Source organism: Zootoca vivipara, chromosome 2 (assembly GCF_963506605.1).
Source record: "Zootoca vivipara chromosome 2, rZooViv1.1, whole genome shotgun sequence".
Taxonomy (NCBI): domain Eukaryota; kingdom Metazoa; phylum Chordata; class Lepidosauria; order Squamata; family Lacertidae; genus Zootoca; species Zootoca vivipara.
In genome coordinates this window covers 110916777-110931598 of record NC_083277.1, presented here as the reverse complement: position 1 = coordinate 110931598, position 14822 = coordinate 110916777, and the positions used below count along the sequence as shown (strand labels likewise).

Here is a 14822-nt window from a genome sequence, read left to right as displayed (position 1 = left end):
AAAGGAACTCCCACCCCGCTCTGCAAGGCACTAATAGGGTCGTTTTGCACCTTGCGGACTTCACCTGGGAGGGTGGGCCGAGTCTTTCCCCTAGGAGCCATCTCCCCAGGACGAAAGAGGCAACACACCCGGACTGGCGAAGGCAGTCAAATGCACAGAGCCTGATAGGCTGTCTTCGCTTTGCGAGCGGGTGAGGTAGTTTCCCCACCTCACGCCGCCAAAGGCGGAGGGAGCCTTGCAAAGGAGCTCCAAGGTCCCTGCTGCTGGAGCATCAACGGCAGGGATATAGGGGCTGGCTCTGCTGGGGTAGAAGCCTTTCCGCCCCCCCCCCCCAGCTGAGCAGCAGACTAGGGCTGGCTGTATTGCGGTGAGAGCTGAAGCAGTTTCATACTGACCGGCTGGGGCCCATGTGCCTTATTTTCAACATTGCAGTTTTATCGCCAAACCAATGATGACATTGCCCAGTCCTAAAGACTGGAGAAGACCTGCTCTCTCTTGTACCCACCCCATAGCACTTGGAGGTGGCATTTGGGTCTGTCAAAGAGAACGTCCAAGGTTATAGGTCAAAAGACATTTTTTGTGCATGCACAACAGCCATTTCCCGTCCTTGCAGCTGTGAAATGGTTTAGCTCAGGGGTTTTTTGTTGCTTGGTCTATATACCAGTGTTTCTCGACCTTGGGTCTCCAGCTGTTTTTGGACTACCGTTCCCATCATCCCTGACCACTGGACCTGCTAGCTAGGGATGATGGGAGTTGTAGTCCAAAAACAGCTAGAGACCCAAGGTCGAGAAACACTGGTCTAGATAAGCCTGACCTGGCACCTTTCAGGTGCTGTTGACGCAAATGTATCTTTGTCACTCACCTCGGACCAAGCGCTGCTCCTGTACCATCAGCGACCGATACTCCCCCCATTTTTCATAGAGCGTTTGCTGCAATGGAGAGAGAGGCCAGTATTCAAAAGTGGTTCTTTGGGCCTGATTCTTGCACATTTAATTTGCAGGTATACATAGGCTATAGAGCTTCACCCCCACTTTTGAGGACGAGGAAGGCATGGCCGGATCCATCTTTCCAGCTACAAAGGCCCAGCAACCCTTTTTCGAGAAGAAAGACACGACAAAAGATTCTGGAAACTACTAATTCACAGCCAGGTACCAGAACCGTAGAGTTTGAAAGTGACTACGTTGGCCCTGCATTATATGTAAGAGGTCCAGGTGGCTGCTGTTGAAAGGAAAAGCCATCAGGGTGCCTCTCAGGACCAAACTACAGCTCCCTGCTATGTTAAGCCTGGGTGATATATCGCCTGGGACCAGTATGAGGGGCAGACCATGCTGGTGGTTTCTCTAGGAGGTATATCGCTAGTAAAACCACCAGTGTTGCCAATTCCCTCCACAGGACACAGGAGCGGCAGCAGTTTTGCCAGCGCTATGCTGAGTGAAACCGCCATTGCAGTCTGCCCCTCATACCAGTGCAGAGGGAGAAACAAGACACAATACAGTGGTGCCTCGCTAGACGAATGCCCTGTTAGACGAATTTTCCGCTATACGAATAGGTTTTGCGATCAGAGGTTACCTCGCAAGACAAGGTTTCTTCGTCTTGCGAAGCATGGCCATAAAAACCTCCGATCACAAAACCTACAGGGCATTCCTCTAGCGAAAGGGGAACGAGCTGCAGCGCAGGAAGAAGGCAAAGGAAGATCAGCTGAGAGGCGCCGCCTCTCAGCTGATCTTCCTTTGCCTTCTTCCTGCGCTGCAGCTCATTCCACTTTGTGTTCCGCTGGTCTCTGCCGGTGAGGGGCAACCGGCAGAGACCAGCGGAACACAAAGGCTGTAGGACGGGAAGAAGGGGAGAAGTGGATTCTTCCTCCCGCCGCCTGGGGGGGGGGAAAGCGGAGGATCCTCCGCTCCCCCCCACCGCCCGACACTGCGAGGATGGGAAGAGGCTGGAAAAGCCTTGTCCGATCCCAGGCAGTATGGGGGGGAAGTGGACGATCCTGCGCTGTACAGCTTGTTCCTCCCTCAACTGCTTGGCTGCCCTTGCCTCAGCCGAGCTGTTTTATGGCATCCCCATCCCGCCAGTGGGTGGGGGATGGGCTCTGTTAAACTGCTCCTGCTTGCCCACGAGCAGGATCGCAGCTGCTGGCTTTGTGCCTCCCAGCTGAAGAAGTCTAACAGAGCCCCCACCTCCGGCTTGTGCAAGACGGGGGCTCCTTTAGACTTGTTCTGCTGGGGACAGCGGTAGCCAAACACACAGAGCCTGGGTCATGTTCCATGTGTTTGCCCGAGCGGGCACGCTGCCTCTTTCCTCATGGGGTGGTCGTTCATCCTGGAGGAAAGACACAGCCCACCTTGCCAGGTGACAGCAGCTAACCCCTTACTAGGAAACCAGAATGTGAGCCAACAAGGGAAGAGTTTTGTTTCCTGTAGCCTTAAAAGAGACTAAGATGAGTACCACGTTTTTCTTAAAAGTTGCAAACTTTATCCTAGTCCAACCATTCAGCTACGTGCGTGCCTGTATTTTCACTGTTTTGTGTTGTACAAGCCAGGTGTTTGCATTGATGAACTTATTTCAATAAAAACAAGCTTGTCGTGCATTGCTTAGTCTCCAGTTCTGACACCGCTTCGTTCGTTTTGCTTCACGGAAATGTCACTCACCTTGAGGTACTGCAAACGGGCTTCCAGCTCTGCCCTGCGGATGGAAGTGCCGTACAAGGTCTCTAACCTGGATAGGACAAGAATCTGATTAGTGGTGGCTGGTTAGAGACAGTTTCGCCATCCCTGTGGACAAGCAATGCCTTCTGGGTAGGCTGGCACTCCCCCCCCCACTCACCTGAGCACGTTCCCAGACGCTTTGATGATCTCCACAATCTCACGGTGCCGGATCCCCTCCACATTGAGCCCGTTCACGCCTGTGATCGTATCCCCTGCATCAACAAAAAGCCAGAGAGGCTGCTGTCATTTTCAAAGCCTGCAAAGGGAAGGACAAGCACACCTGGCGGCTCCCTTTGGCATTAGAGGATCTGCGCTGGGCTGTACATGCTAACTGCTAGCGCTTTTTGCGAAGCTAAGCAGGGTCTGGTCTGGTTACAAACTGGATGGGAGACCACAGTGTTGAGATTCCTGCATTGCAGGGGGAGTCCCTTGGAACTCTGTGATTACAAATCCCATCAGTCCTGGCCTGCAGGGCCAACAATCAAAGATGGGAGCTGCAGTCCAATAGCATCTAGCTAGTTGGTTACTGCTGTGCTTGTGCACCAAGGTAGGAAACTCGGTGATGTAAGCAGAAGCTTGTGACCTGTAGAAGTTATGCAAATGGGGCAACATTGCTTCTCTTGCTTAATTTGTTCTGCTCTACTAAGTCATGGGCCAAGGAGCCCCGTTAAAGAGCAGAGACGCCTAAGCCAAGACAATGAGGGGAGAAGCTGCAATTTCCGCAGCTTCAGATTTCACCAGGCACTGCCCACATACCGTATTTTTCTGTGTATAACACGCCCCTTATTTTGGGGAACTAAAACTTTAGAAAATGGGGGGAACGCAAAGGGGGGGAAAATATAAAAAGAAGAAAACAGGGGAAATTAAGAATTGCGAGAAACGATATATCAACAATCGGAAGCATTTTTTATTCATATTCTTATTTTTATTTTTCTTTCTTATCTTTATTTCAATTAATTTGTAATTAGTTTGCATTTAAGTTTCATATATATAATTTCATGTATATAATTTGTATTTTTGGTGATTTGTTTTTCATGCGTTTGTTCTATGTTTATTTTGCGTTCGAAGGTTTTCTATGTAATTTTTTAAAGAAAGAAATAAAGTTCTTTTTTAATGTTTCAATTTTTTTTTAAAGAAAAAGAAAAAGCAAGTGAAATAAGCCCCTAGAACGCTTAAAAAAAAAAAATTTAGAAAATGGTGGGGAACGGCCAGAGTTGTTGAGCTTTTTTTTCAGGAGGGATTGCCGAAAATCGTTCACCTGCCTGACCTACGTTGCCACTCGCACGCGTCGTTGCAAACTGCACCAATCCACTGTCACCTCGCCCGCCCAGTTGCCGCACTGACATCCAATCAAGCCCAGCCCTTGCCGCAACCACCAATAACACACCCAATCACCGCGGAGGGTTTCCGGGTCGCGGAAGCAACATAAAACACCCCCCCAATACACATGTATAAGACGAGCCCCAACTTTTAATATACTTTAATTTTAAAAAACCTTGTCTTTTACACAAAACAATACGGTACTTTTAAGCATCTTGTTCAGTGCTACAGAAATGCCACCTTAAAATAATAATAATAATAGGAGGAGAGATTCTTGATTCGGTAGCTGCTATCGCATTCAGCAGCACTTGCGGAAGGTCGTACACAGAGAGAACCCTGGAACTATGTATGTGCCCTTTGAAAATCACCTGCAGTGCAGAGAGGAGGGTAAAAGACACCCTCAGAGTAACAGGAAGGAAGGAGAGGGAGCAATGCTAGCACAGCTCAGCCCTGCGAAGCACCTGAGCTTGCCACTCCACCTGCTGCCAATGTGACCCTGCAAACACAACATCAGCTCTCCTGGGAGCAGAGCAGCTGGGCTCATTGTAGAGGGGAAAGTCACATGCGGTGCCCTCCAGCCTCCTGTCTTATAGAGCTGCTGGCGACTTTGAACCTGCCCCTGCAATAAGTGAATCGGCGCGCCTTCGAGAGAAGTGCAGGCAAGGCAGAGCGTGGGGGGGGGGGAAGGCAGATCACAAGGGCCCTCCAAAACCTGAAACCAAGCACAACCCAAACTTGGGTCTCCCAGCTGTTTTTGGACTACAACTCCCATCATCCCTAGCTAGCAGGACCAGTGGTCAGGGATGATGGGAATTGTGGTCCAAAAACATCTGGAGACCCAATTTTGGGGAAACCCTGCATTAGGACTTCTGCAGCGCTTCTAGAACTGCCAAAACTTCTAAAATTTTGGGGGAGGCAAAAACATGCCCCTGCTCCCCCCCAAAAAAGAGCTATGGAAGTGTACATTGAGATTTCCTTCTATTTCCTTCTCAAGAAGCTACCTAGACCAGGGGTCAGCAACCCTTTTCAGTCATGGGCCAGTCCACCGTCCCTCAGACCATGTGCGGGGCCGGACTATACAATGGTGCCTCAACTTACGAATTTAATCCGTTCCGAAGGCACCTTCGTAGGTCGAAAAATGCGCAAGTTGAAAAGCGCCATTGGAAACGTGATTTCCCATAGGAATGCATTGGAAACGGAAAAATTCGTAAGTCGAAGCAAACCATATCTAAAAATTTGCAAGTCGAAAAATCCCTATCTAAAACCGCCGCGGTTTCCTTTTGGATGTCGAGACATTCATAGAATCATAGAGTTGGAAGAGACCGCAAGGGCCATCCAGTCCAACCCCCTGCCAAGCAGGAAACACCATCCAAGCATTCCTGACAGATGGCTGTCAAGTCTCTGCTTAAAGACCTCCAAAGAAGGAGACGCTACCCCACTCCTTGGCAGCAAGTTCCACTGTCAAACAGCTCTAACTGCCAGGAAGTTCTTCCTAATGTTTAGGTGGAATCTTCTTTCTTGGAGCTTGAATCCATTGCTCCGTGTCCGCTTCTCTGGAGCGGCAGAAAACAACCTTTCACCCTCTTCTATATGACATCCTTTTATATATTTGAACATGGCTATCATATCACCCCTTAACCTTCTCTTCTCCAGGCTAAACATACCCAGCTCCCTAAGCCCTTCCTCATAAGGCATTGTTTCGTAAGTGCACGGCCATTTGCCCCATTCGTAAGTCGAAAAATTCGGTTGTCGAGTCGTTTGTAAGTCGAGGTACCACTGTATTTTTTTTGGGGGGGAATGAACAAATTCCTATGCCCCACAAATAACCCAGAGATGCATTTTAAATAAAAGCACGCATTCTACTCATGTAAAAACACACTGATTCCGGGACCGTCCGCAGGCTGGATTGAGAAGGCGATTGGGCCGCATCTGGGCCTTAAGTTGCCTACCCCTGATCTAGACACATTTACTTTTGATCAAACATCACACCGATAAGGGTTTTGATCAGTATTTGCTTAGTTTCTCCAGCACACCACATTTGAAAGCAAGCTATCAAGGGTGAAAACTCACAAGTAGTCCATTAGGTTCAAGACGCTAAAGCATGACATCTCTTACCTGGTTTCAGGCCAGCTACCTGGGCCGGGCTATCATCATGCACACGGCATACAAAGGTGAACATCTCCACCCGTTTTGTGTCCTGGTGGTGCAGCCCGTAGGTCTGAAAGGAGCAGAGGAAACAGGTTTGGTTGGTTTTTTAAAATGAGATCAGACCGCAGTCACCCAAATAATGCGCAAGTTCCACTGTAGCTTGAGAGCTATCTGGCAAAGTAGATAAACTGAAACAAAGAACAATCGCCTCCTAGCAGCTCAAGGATATAGAAACACATGGCAAACGATAAGACTAAACCTCCCCCTGCCAGTGTCAGAAACTCAGATACATAAACTAGGCACTAAATGTTTTCTTAAACCAGCGTTGCAGTCACCAAAAAAGGAATGCCTAGTTGCCATTTGGGTGCCAGACGGCTAGAAAATTGTATTTCGCTACCCCTTCAAGAACCTTTATCGAACTAACAAAACTTAAAGTTGTTATTTTTCAATTACCTTTTTGGATCCTTAAATTCGTTCTGATTGTGCAAAAAATAGTAATAATCAGAATTCTACAGGATGTGTTGTAGTGTGTGTATACAGTCCAGATCCAAGGATCTGTTGGAGACATCAGGCACCATCCTGGCACCCAGGCATCTTCACTTAGTCGCAAGTGACTGATAGCCTGGCACCTGGTGTATTTCGAACGCTGCTCCTACCCCTCCCCAAAATTGGTACTGCTATTTCCCAAGTAGGAAGAGATGGATTTTGGAAATGAGAGCATGATGAAATGCCTGAGTTGCCCGATTCAAAGACCCCCTCCCCAAAACCTAATTACAGTGGTGCCTCGCTTAATGAATGCCCTGCTTGACGAAATTTCCGCTTAACGAAAGGATTTTTTGAGCGGAGGTTGCCTCGCTAGATGAATTCGTTTTACGAAAAATTCGTCTAGCGAATCGCGGTTTCCCATAGGAATGCATTGAAATTCAATTAATGCGTTCCTATGGGCAAAAAAAAAAAAACAAAAAATTTTCAATGCATTCCTATGGGATTCGCTAGACGAATTTTTCGTTATAAGAAAAGACCCGTGGAACGAATTAAATTCGTCTAGCGAGGCACCACTGTACTGGGTTTAAAGAAGAGAATTGCCATTTTGCTACTTGAGATTCAACAGCTTAAAAAACTTCAGATCCAGAAATATCTTTCTTTTCTTTTTTTTAAAGGTACTCGATGCTCATGGATTGCAACCTACAACACACCTGAACCCTTGTTGAATTCTGGACTCACTGGGTTAAGAGCCAGAATGGAAGGGATTCTCCCTCTGGACTCACCTGAATCTCAAAGCCAAAGGCCTGAGCCTCTTCCTTCTCCAGGGTGATCACCTTTCTGGAATGAACAAGAGGAATGGGGTCAATTGCTGAGATTTCCCAAGAGACCATATTTTCCATAGCTGTGTACGATTTGTCTTCACTTGCCTTGGCTGCATGTGCTAAGCGCACTCCCTCCCCAAACAACCCCCCCCCCCATGACTAAGTTACAGAAGCTTCCTTTGCTTGCAGGCTCACCAATTACGCTCCAAAGAGACTCTTTTGAGAACCATCAAAATAGGGGCTGGGGCTGGGGGGACAGAACAAAAAACCAGCTTGGTTTACCAAACTTGGGTCTACCGCTGTTTCTGGACTACAAATCCCATCATCCTTAACCTCTGATCCTGCTGGCTAGGGATGATGGGAGTTGTAGTCCAACAACAGCTGGATATTCCAATTTTGGGAAACCCTGAGCTATGTTCAAGCAGCTGGTCCACTTGTTTGCCTTGCACTAACTAGCACATCTTCTGATGCCTTACACCCCCCACTCCCCCACCCCGGTTTAAGCCGACAAAACAAACAGGAAGGGAGTGGGCTTCTGTATAATCCAGCTTTGACAAATCCAGGCAGGGGCTCAGAGTGGGCAAAGTGACTGTGGGTCATAGCTGCCAAGTTATCCCTTTTTAAAAGGGATTTTCCCTTATGCTGAATAGGCTTCCTCGCGAGAAAAGGGAAAACTTGGCAGCTATGCTGTGGGTGGAGTCTTCCTCCTCCTGACAAGATGGTTTAATGAGAAGTATTTAGCCTATTCCAAGGCAGCTGGACCCAGTCAGCCTATACCTGATTACAGTACTCGAATTTTCTTTCCCCCTCATTAACAAATTAAATCAGCACCCAACCAGCCCCAGAAATATGCTGGAAGGTATTTCTTTACATTTCTGCATGTGTCTGAGCAAGTTATCTTCTGTGAAAGCTGCTGTTCCATGCAGAGGCGTAGCAAACTCAGGTGGTACCCGGTGCAGAATTTTTTTTGGCACCCCCACACACATCGGCAGCTCGGGGTAGCTTGGGAAAGGGGAGAGCTTTGCTGCTTTGCCAGGGCGCTGGCAAAGCTGCGCAGCTCGCCCTCTCGGGAGCCACGGCTCCCATCCGCCCCTCCCTGGCTCGCTGTAAGTGGCAAAGCGGCAGCCACTTACAGTGAGCCAGGAAGGGAGGCTGGGAGGGAGCCGTAAGCGGCTGCTGCCGGCGGCAGCGGCGGAATCCCACCACCGTCTGTACGGTGCTCTAATGGCGTCGCTGGCAAACCACTATGTACAGCGCATGTGTGCGACACCGCGCATGTGTTGTACATAGCAGTTTCCCACTGGCGCCACCCGAGCGCCGTTCGGGCGGTGGCGGGATCCTCTGCTCGTGGCTGCAGTTGTGAACGGAGGATCCTCCGCATGTGGCTGCGTCATCGTCGTGATGGCTGCTCATGCCACCGCGCCCCAGACATGGCAACCAGGGCACCCCTCCCTTGCGACGCCACTGGTTCCATGAGAACTTAAAGGTGACACAAAAGCATTTTGAAAATGCCAGGTGAATAAATTTTGTTAAAGTGTGTGTGTGGGAAAGTACTCTCTCAGTTTCATATCCGCATCTCTACACTTTAAAAGTAGCCTTCCACAACCCTGTGTCCCCCAAAGGTGTCCGGCTACAACCCCATCAGCATCATCGGGCAAAATGGGCGAAGGTCACAGATGATGGGATTTTGGGAAATGATATATAATGAACTGAAAGAGATTCTTAAGTATACCTTTCCCAGAAAACCCGAGGCATTTTTATTAGGACTTATTGGACAAGAGATTGCAAAGGAGGACTATATAATATTCTTGTATGCGACAACCGCGGCTAGGACTTTTGTTAGCCCAAAAATGGAAAACTCAGGATTTACCGACGATTGAAGAGTGGCAGACAAAAATGATAGACTATGCGGAATTAGCAAGACTGACTAGCAGGATCCGAAACCAGGGGGAAAACAAGGTTCCAAAAAGATTGGAGTAAATTTGTCGACTATATGGAAAGGAACTGTAGAAGTTTAAAGACACTTGCAGGACTGAAATAAATCCTACAAACTGACTTTAAATGGAAGGAATAAAGGAACTGCGAGATAAGAGTTGGAAAGAAAACCAAATGAGGGGAGGGAGGGAAGTCAAGCTCGGCAGAGCATTGGGAATGAGAGATATGGAAATAACTGTTAAAAAGAGAAAAATTGTGTGTGTTGTTTTTTGAATGTTTTGTTTCGTGTAATGTGTTTAATGTGTTTATTTGGAAAATTTAATAAATTATTCTTTAAAAAAGAGAGAAGGTCACAGATGATGGGACTCAGGAAAGTCTGCTTTAAGGCACGATCGCAAAGGGGTTTTGGTAGTGATTACGCTTGCCACATGCCCCATACAGGCTCCACCAGCCCCCAAACTTGAACAGGAAGTGGTGCTTTTGTTGATGTGTAACATTCCTCATTAACTCTTGAGCCTTCCGCCTCGAGGCAACAAAACTCAGCTAAATCGTTAACAGAAAAGGAAGCCTTCCAAACCACGCTCTCATCCCGAGAGGCGTCTAATGAACAGATTGCCAAACCGAGCTAGATCAGACTATGCACCCCAGACCACAAAGCACCACACACGAAAAGATTCTTACACTGTAGCTCTCATTGGGGAACCAAGCCAGCCAGAATACAACTAAACCAAGTGTTTCCCAAACTTGGGTCTCCAAGCTGTTTTTCAACTACAGCTCCCATCACCCTTAGCTAGCAAGACAAGTGGTCAGGGATGATGGGAATTGTAGTCCAAAAGCAGCTGGAGACGCAAGTTTGGGAAACAACCAAATCAAAGGAAGTGGGGTTTTGTGGGAGGGGTCGTCTCCTTCCAAGTAGTAGTTTTGGTGTGCCCAACCCTACATTTTTTGAACTGGGATCAAGCTACAGCGCTCCAAGCTCTGTTTCAGAAAGAGGATAATACTACCAACAAAGTTCAGCTTTCTGCTCATATTTCACTGTCCTGGTGCCCTTCAGATGGACTCCAACTCTCATGAGTCCCAGCCAGCGTGGACCACGATCAGGGATGATGGAAGCCGTAGTTCACAACTTTTGGTCGGCCCCATCCAAAATCTGCTCCAGGACAGCTAAGAATAAACGATTTCGTGGTGTGCGTGAACTGAAGGCTGGCCTGGGTCATAGACTGTGTAGCGAAGACTGGGGACAAATCATTGCTAAGAGCTGAAAATGCTTTTGAGAGGGGGACTTCTTCGCAAGGGCTAAAATGTCAAAGTGGGCCTGCCACTTCCTGCAGCTCTCAAGGCTGCCTTCCAAATGGGAACCTGCAGCAGCAGTTAGTAAAACTCTGTTTAAAAGATTATTCGTTTACATTTTAGAAAATGTAACTTTTGAAATGGAAGGACCTTGATGGACACACAAAAATCAGGGGATGCACAGGAGTTATTTCATTTTTTAAAAACCACAAATGGAGGGCGGGATCTTGGGAGCCACAAAAACTTTTGTCGGTGGGGGACGGGGGGACGGGACCGACACACACACACAGGTGAGCCACCTCAGCACGACAGAAACACAGCCACCAGCAGTTTGCTTTGGACTGCATTCAGGATCTTAGAACCACAGAATTGTAGAGCTGGAAGGGAACACGGCGGTCATCTAGTCCAACCCCCTGCAGCAATCTTGTTACCCAAAAGCGAGGCTTGAACCCACGACCCCGAGATTGAGAGTCTGCTGCTCTACCAACTGAGCTGCTGGGGAGTTTGTTCAGATGAAGCAGGAGCCTATTAAAAATTATGACACAGGAGCCTACTTATGAGGAGTAGTTCATCTTGGGACTGAGAGGGACGGGCAGAGAACGGAATTCCACCCAGAGCCCTACGCTCAGAGCAAGCCCAGGTGCCCTCAGATTAAAGCAGATGTCACTCTCAAGACTACCCTGCAGGGAATGTCAAATGCCTTGCCTATGCTTTGGGAATTAAGCCCTGTGCCAAAAGGCCAAGGTCTCTACCTTCCTCTCAAGCACACCCCAGGGGTGGGGGAGAATGTCAAAAGACTCCCCAGATGATCCGCCTCCTTTTAGAAATCAGTCAAGCCATTGTTGCTATTGAAGGAGCAGCTCATTCAGAGGCGGGGACACCCCCCAGAGACCACCCGCTGAGCTGGGAATACCCTAGAGCAGGCATGTCCAACAGGTAGATCGTGATCTACCGGTAGATCACTGGACGCCTGTGGTAGATCACCGGTAGATCAGTGGCTCCCCACCAAAGAAGCTAAAAAACTTTGGCTCCCCTAAAAAAAAACTCAACACCTTTGCCCTGCACCCCTAAAATGACCTGAACCAACAAAAAGAGGGCTTTCCTTCCTAAAAAAAGAGCTCAATGTAGCTTTCCTCCTTCCTAAAGAAGATCAACAACTTTTACGTGGACCCCCAAAACAGGGCTTTCCTTCCTAAAAAAGCTCAACTTTGACCTGAACCCCCCCAAAAGGGGGTAGATCACTGCCAGTTTTTAACTCTGTGAGTAGATCACTGCCCTGCCCTAGAGGGTAGCAGCACATATTGCAGCTGTGATTAAGGAGCATCAGCGGAAGAAATGAACCAGAGAGTGCAGGGGGCAGGCAAGGGAGAAGGCGATTCTGGGCGCACCATTGTGCTCGTCTGTGCTTTCTGTTGAGTCCACGGAGAAATCACAAATACTGCAAGGTTACATGCTTAGTCTGACTTAGACACACACACAGCAGCAGCAGCAGCAAAGCCAAAACAGGATTTGCTGATTCCGCTTAAATTCTCCTAGCGGAAAGGAACAAAGGAGCTTACCTGTGCTGCTCGGGTGATTGGCTGAGATATTGCCATTTGAATCCGGAGCCCTGAGGAAGAGAGGGCAAGAGGAAAACAAAGACCGCAATTAGTCAAGGCATGCCTCAAAGTGCGTTCTCTCTCTCTCTCTCTCTCACACACACACACAAATGCTACAACACCCAAGGGTTGGATAAGGTAGATGGCTGGACCAGGAGAAGTATTTCACGGTTTTGAAGCCATGGAAAAGCCACAGAGGAACAGGTGCTGAATGACAACTGTGTGCACATGATCACAATTTTATTATTCGTACTCTGCCCATCTGACTGGGCTGCCCCAGCCACTCTGGACAACTTCCAGCATATAAATAATAAACATAATAAACCACCAAACATTAATAATAATTTATAATAATAATAATAATAATTTATTATTTATACCCTGCCCATTTGGCCGGGTCTCCCCAGCCACTCTGGGCGGCTTCCAACAGAAAAATAAAGCACAATAATCTATTAAACATTAAAAGCCTCCCTGAACAGGGCTGCCTTCAGATGTCTTCTAAAAGTCTGGTAGTTGTTTTCCTTTTTGACATCTGTTGGGAGGGCGTTCCACAGGGCAGGCGCCACCACCGAGAAGACCCTCTGCCTAGTTCCCTGCAACTTGGCTTCTCGCAACGAGGGAACCGCCAGAAGGCCCTCGGTGCTGGACCTCAGTGTCCGGGCAGAACGATGGAGGTGGAGACGCTCCTTCAGGTATACTGGACCGAGGCCATTTAGGGCTTTAAAGGTCAGCACCAACACTTTGAATTGTGCTCGGAAACGTACTGGGAGCCAATGTAGATATTTCAATACCGGTGTTATGTGGTCTCGGCGGCCGCTCCCAGTCACCTAGTTGCCAGATCTAGTCACCACCCCTTTCCATGGCTCTGAAGCGCGCTACGTAACCTTGTAGAAAGGAATAAGCCCACTCCAGATGTTGTTGGACTACAACTCCCATCAGCCCCGATCATTAGCCGTGCCGGCTGGGACTGTTGGGGGTTGGTGTCCATCAAAAGATGAGCCTTTCATATAAACCAGATTATTTAAGGGGGCTTTTCTTGGAACAGCCCTCGCGATCAAATGTTTCAGATACTTGGCCCGGGACTGCAAGGAGAGGGTCCCAACACCCACCACCAATTCCGACGTCAAGCGTGCAAGCTCCAAGTCACGTCCTGAACATTGCAGGCTTTTAAAGCCATATGGCTTGATGCCATGGGGGTGGGGGAACGAGAAGTCCTTGAGAGAGAAAGCCTGTTTTATGCAAAAGCCCCATTTTTTGGAAAAATGAAATCAATTGTCCAGCCCATCCTAAACAGACCCTCTCATTGTTGGGTGTTTGAGCAGAGCGGCACACCCAGGGCATGATGGGAGCTGGGGAGAGGGGGGCCAAAGAAGCACATCTATTTGCATAAATAGATCCCACTACCCCCTCAGAAGGTGGGCGGCAGATCCACATTCCGGTTCCCATTTAGCATTTGGAACGTAAGACTTCTTGGCAGAGCTGCCCAGCAGCAGTTGGGAGCGACAATGCGCCGTCTCTTGTGAAGTTTTCCAAGCTGCGCGAGCATGCAAACATATGCGTCTTTGGCCGTTTTTTTTTTTCCGGCGGCTGAACTCCACATCGTTGCTGGGAGCAGCCAAGAGGCGAGGCAGCCGGTTTCTATTAAAGAGCCACACATGCAATTGGGGATCGTGCTTGAAAGTAAACAACTGCTCTCGCATGGGATCCAAACATTTCTGCACGCCAGCCAGAGCCTGCGTGTAAGCACAGAACCAGAACGTGTCTCTTTCCCCCCCCCAGCCCCCAGTCGCTGTTTTACACCAGCCTAAAATGACCTCAAGGCTTAGATCATGGCCTGTTGGCTCAAAGATCCTTGCAATAGTTTTGCAAGCCTATCCAATGTGAGCTCGTTGGGAGCTGCACTGGGATTTTTGGCAAGAGCGTGCTGCTGTTTCGGAGTAGAGATGAGGATTTAGCTCTCTGTTCCGGAAAGGTTTAGGCTAGAAAAAGCTGTTCGAGTTTGGATACAATACAAGTGACTCGCCCATTAATGGAGTGGGAAAAGCAAAGGACCCAAATCAAAGGAGGCAGAGGGCCAGGACTGGACACTAATAATAATAATAATTTATTATTTATACCCCGCCCATCCGGCTGGGTTTCCCCAGCCACTCTGGGCGGCTTCCAACCGAATATTAAAACAGTACAGCATTAAACATTAAAAACTTCCCTAAACAGGGCCGCCTTCAGTTGTCTTCTAAAAGTAAAATAGTTACTTATTGCCTTGACATCTGCTGGGAGGGCGTCCCACAGGATGGGTGCCACTACCAAGAAGGCCCTCTGTCTGGTTCCCTGTAACCTCACTTCTCGCAATGAGGGAACCGTCAGAAGGCCCTCGGTGCTGGATCTCAGTGTCCGGGCTGAATGGTGGGGGTGGAGATGCAGGACCGAGGCCATTTAGGGCTTTAAAGGTCAATACCAACACTTTGAATTGTGCTCAGAAACGTACTGGGAGCCAGTGTAGATCTCTCAGGACCGGT

At 48.5% G+C, this 14822-nt stretch overlaps 1 protein-coding gene and 1 long non-coding RNA gene across 2 annotated transcripts in view; one reads left to right on the top strand and one right to left on the bottom strand.

Moving 5' to 3' along the window:
- LOC118079317 (uncharacterized) overlaps window positions 1–1573 on the top strand; it is a 47362-nt gene extending 45789 nt beyond the window's left edge. Inside the window, exon 7 of the long non-coding RNA XR_009557220.1 lies at window positions 1001–1573. This is a non-coding gene — a long non-coding RNA (uncharacterized LOC118079317). The remainder of the gene's footprint in view (window positions 1–1000) is intronic.
- TAMALIN (trafficking regulator and scaffold protein tamalin) overlaps window positions 1–14822 on the bottom strand; it is a 32758-nt gene that overhangs the window by 1833 nt on the left and 16103 nt on the right. The window contains exons 2-7 of the mRNA XM_035103399.2: window positions 12268–12317; window positions 7445–7499; window positions 6144–6246; window positions 2827–2920; window positions 2652–2718; window positions 863–929 (exon numbers count right to left, since the gene is read on the bottom strand). Of these exons, the coding sequence (XP_034959290.2) occupies window positions 863–929; window positions 2652–2718; window positions 2827–2920; window positions 6144–6246; window positions 7445–7499; window positions 12268–12317 (436 nt within the window). The remainder of the gene's footprint in view (window positions 1–862; window positions 930–2651; window positions 2719–2826; window positions 2921–6143; window positions 6247–7444; window positions 7500–12267; window positions 12318–14822) is intronic.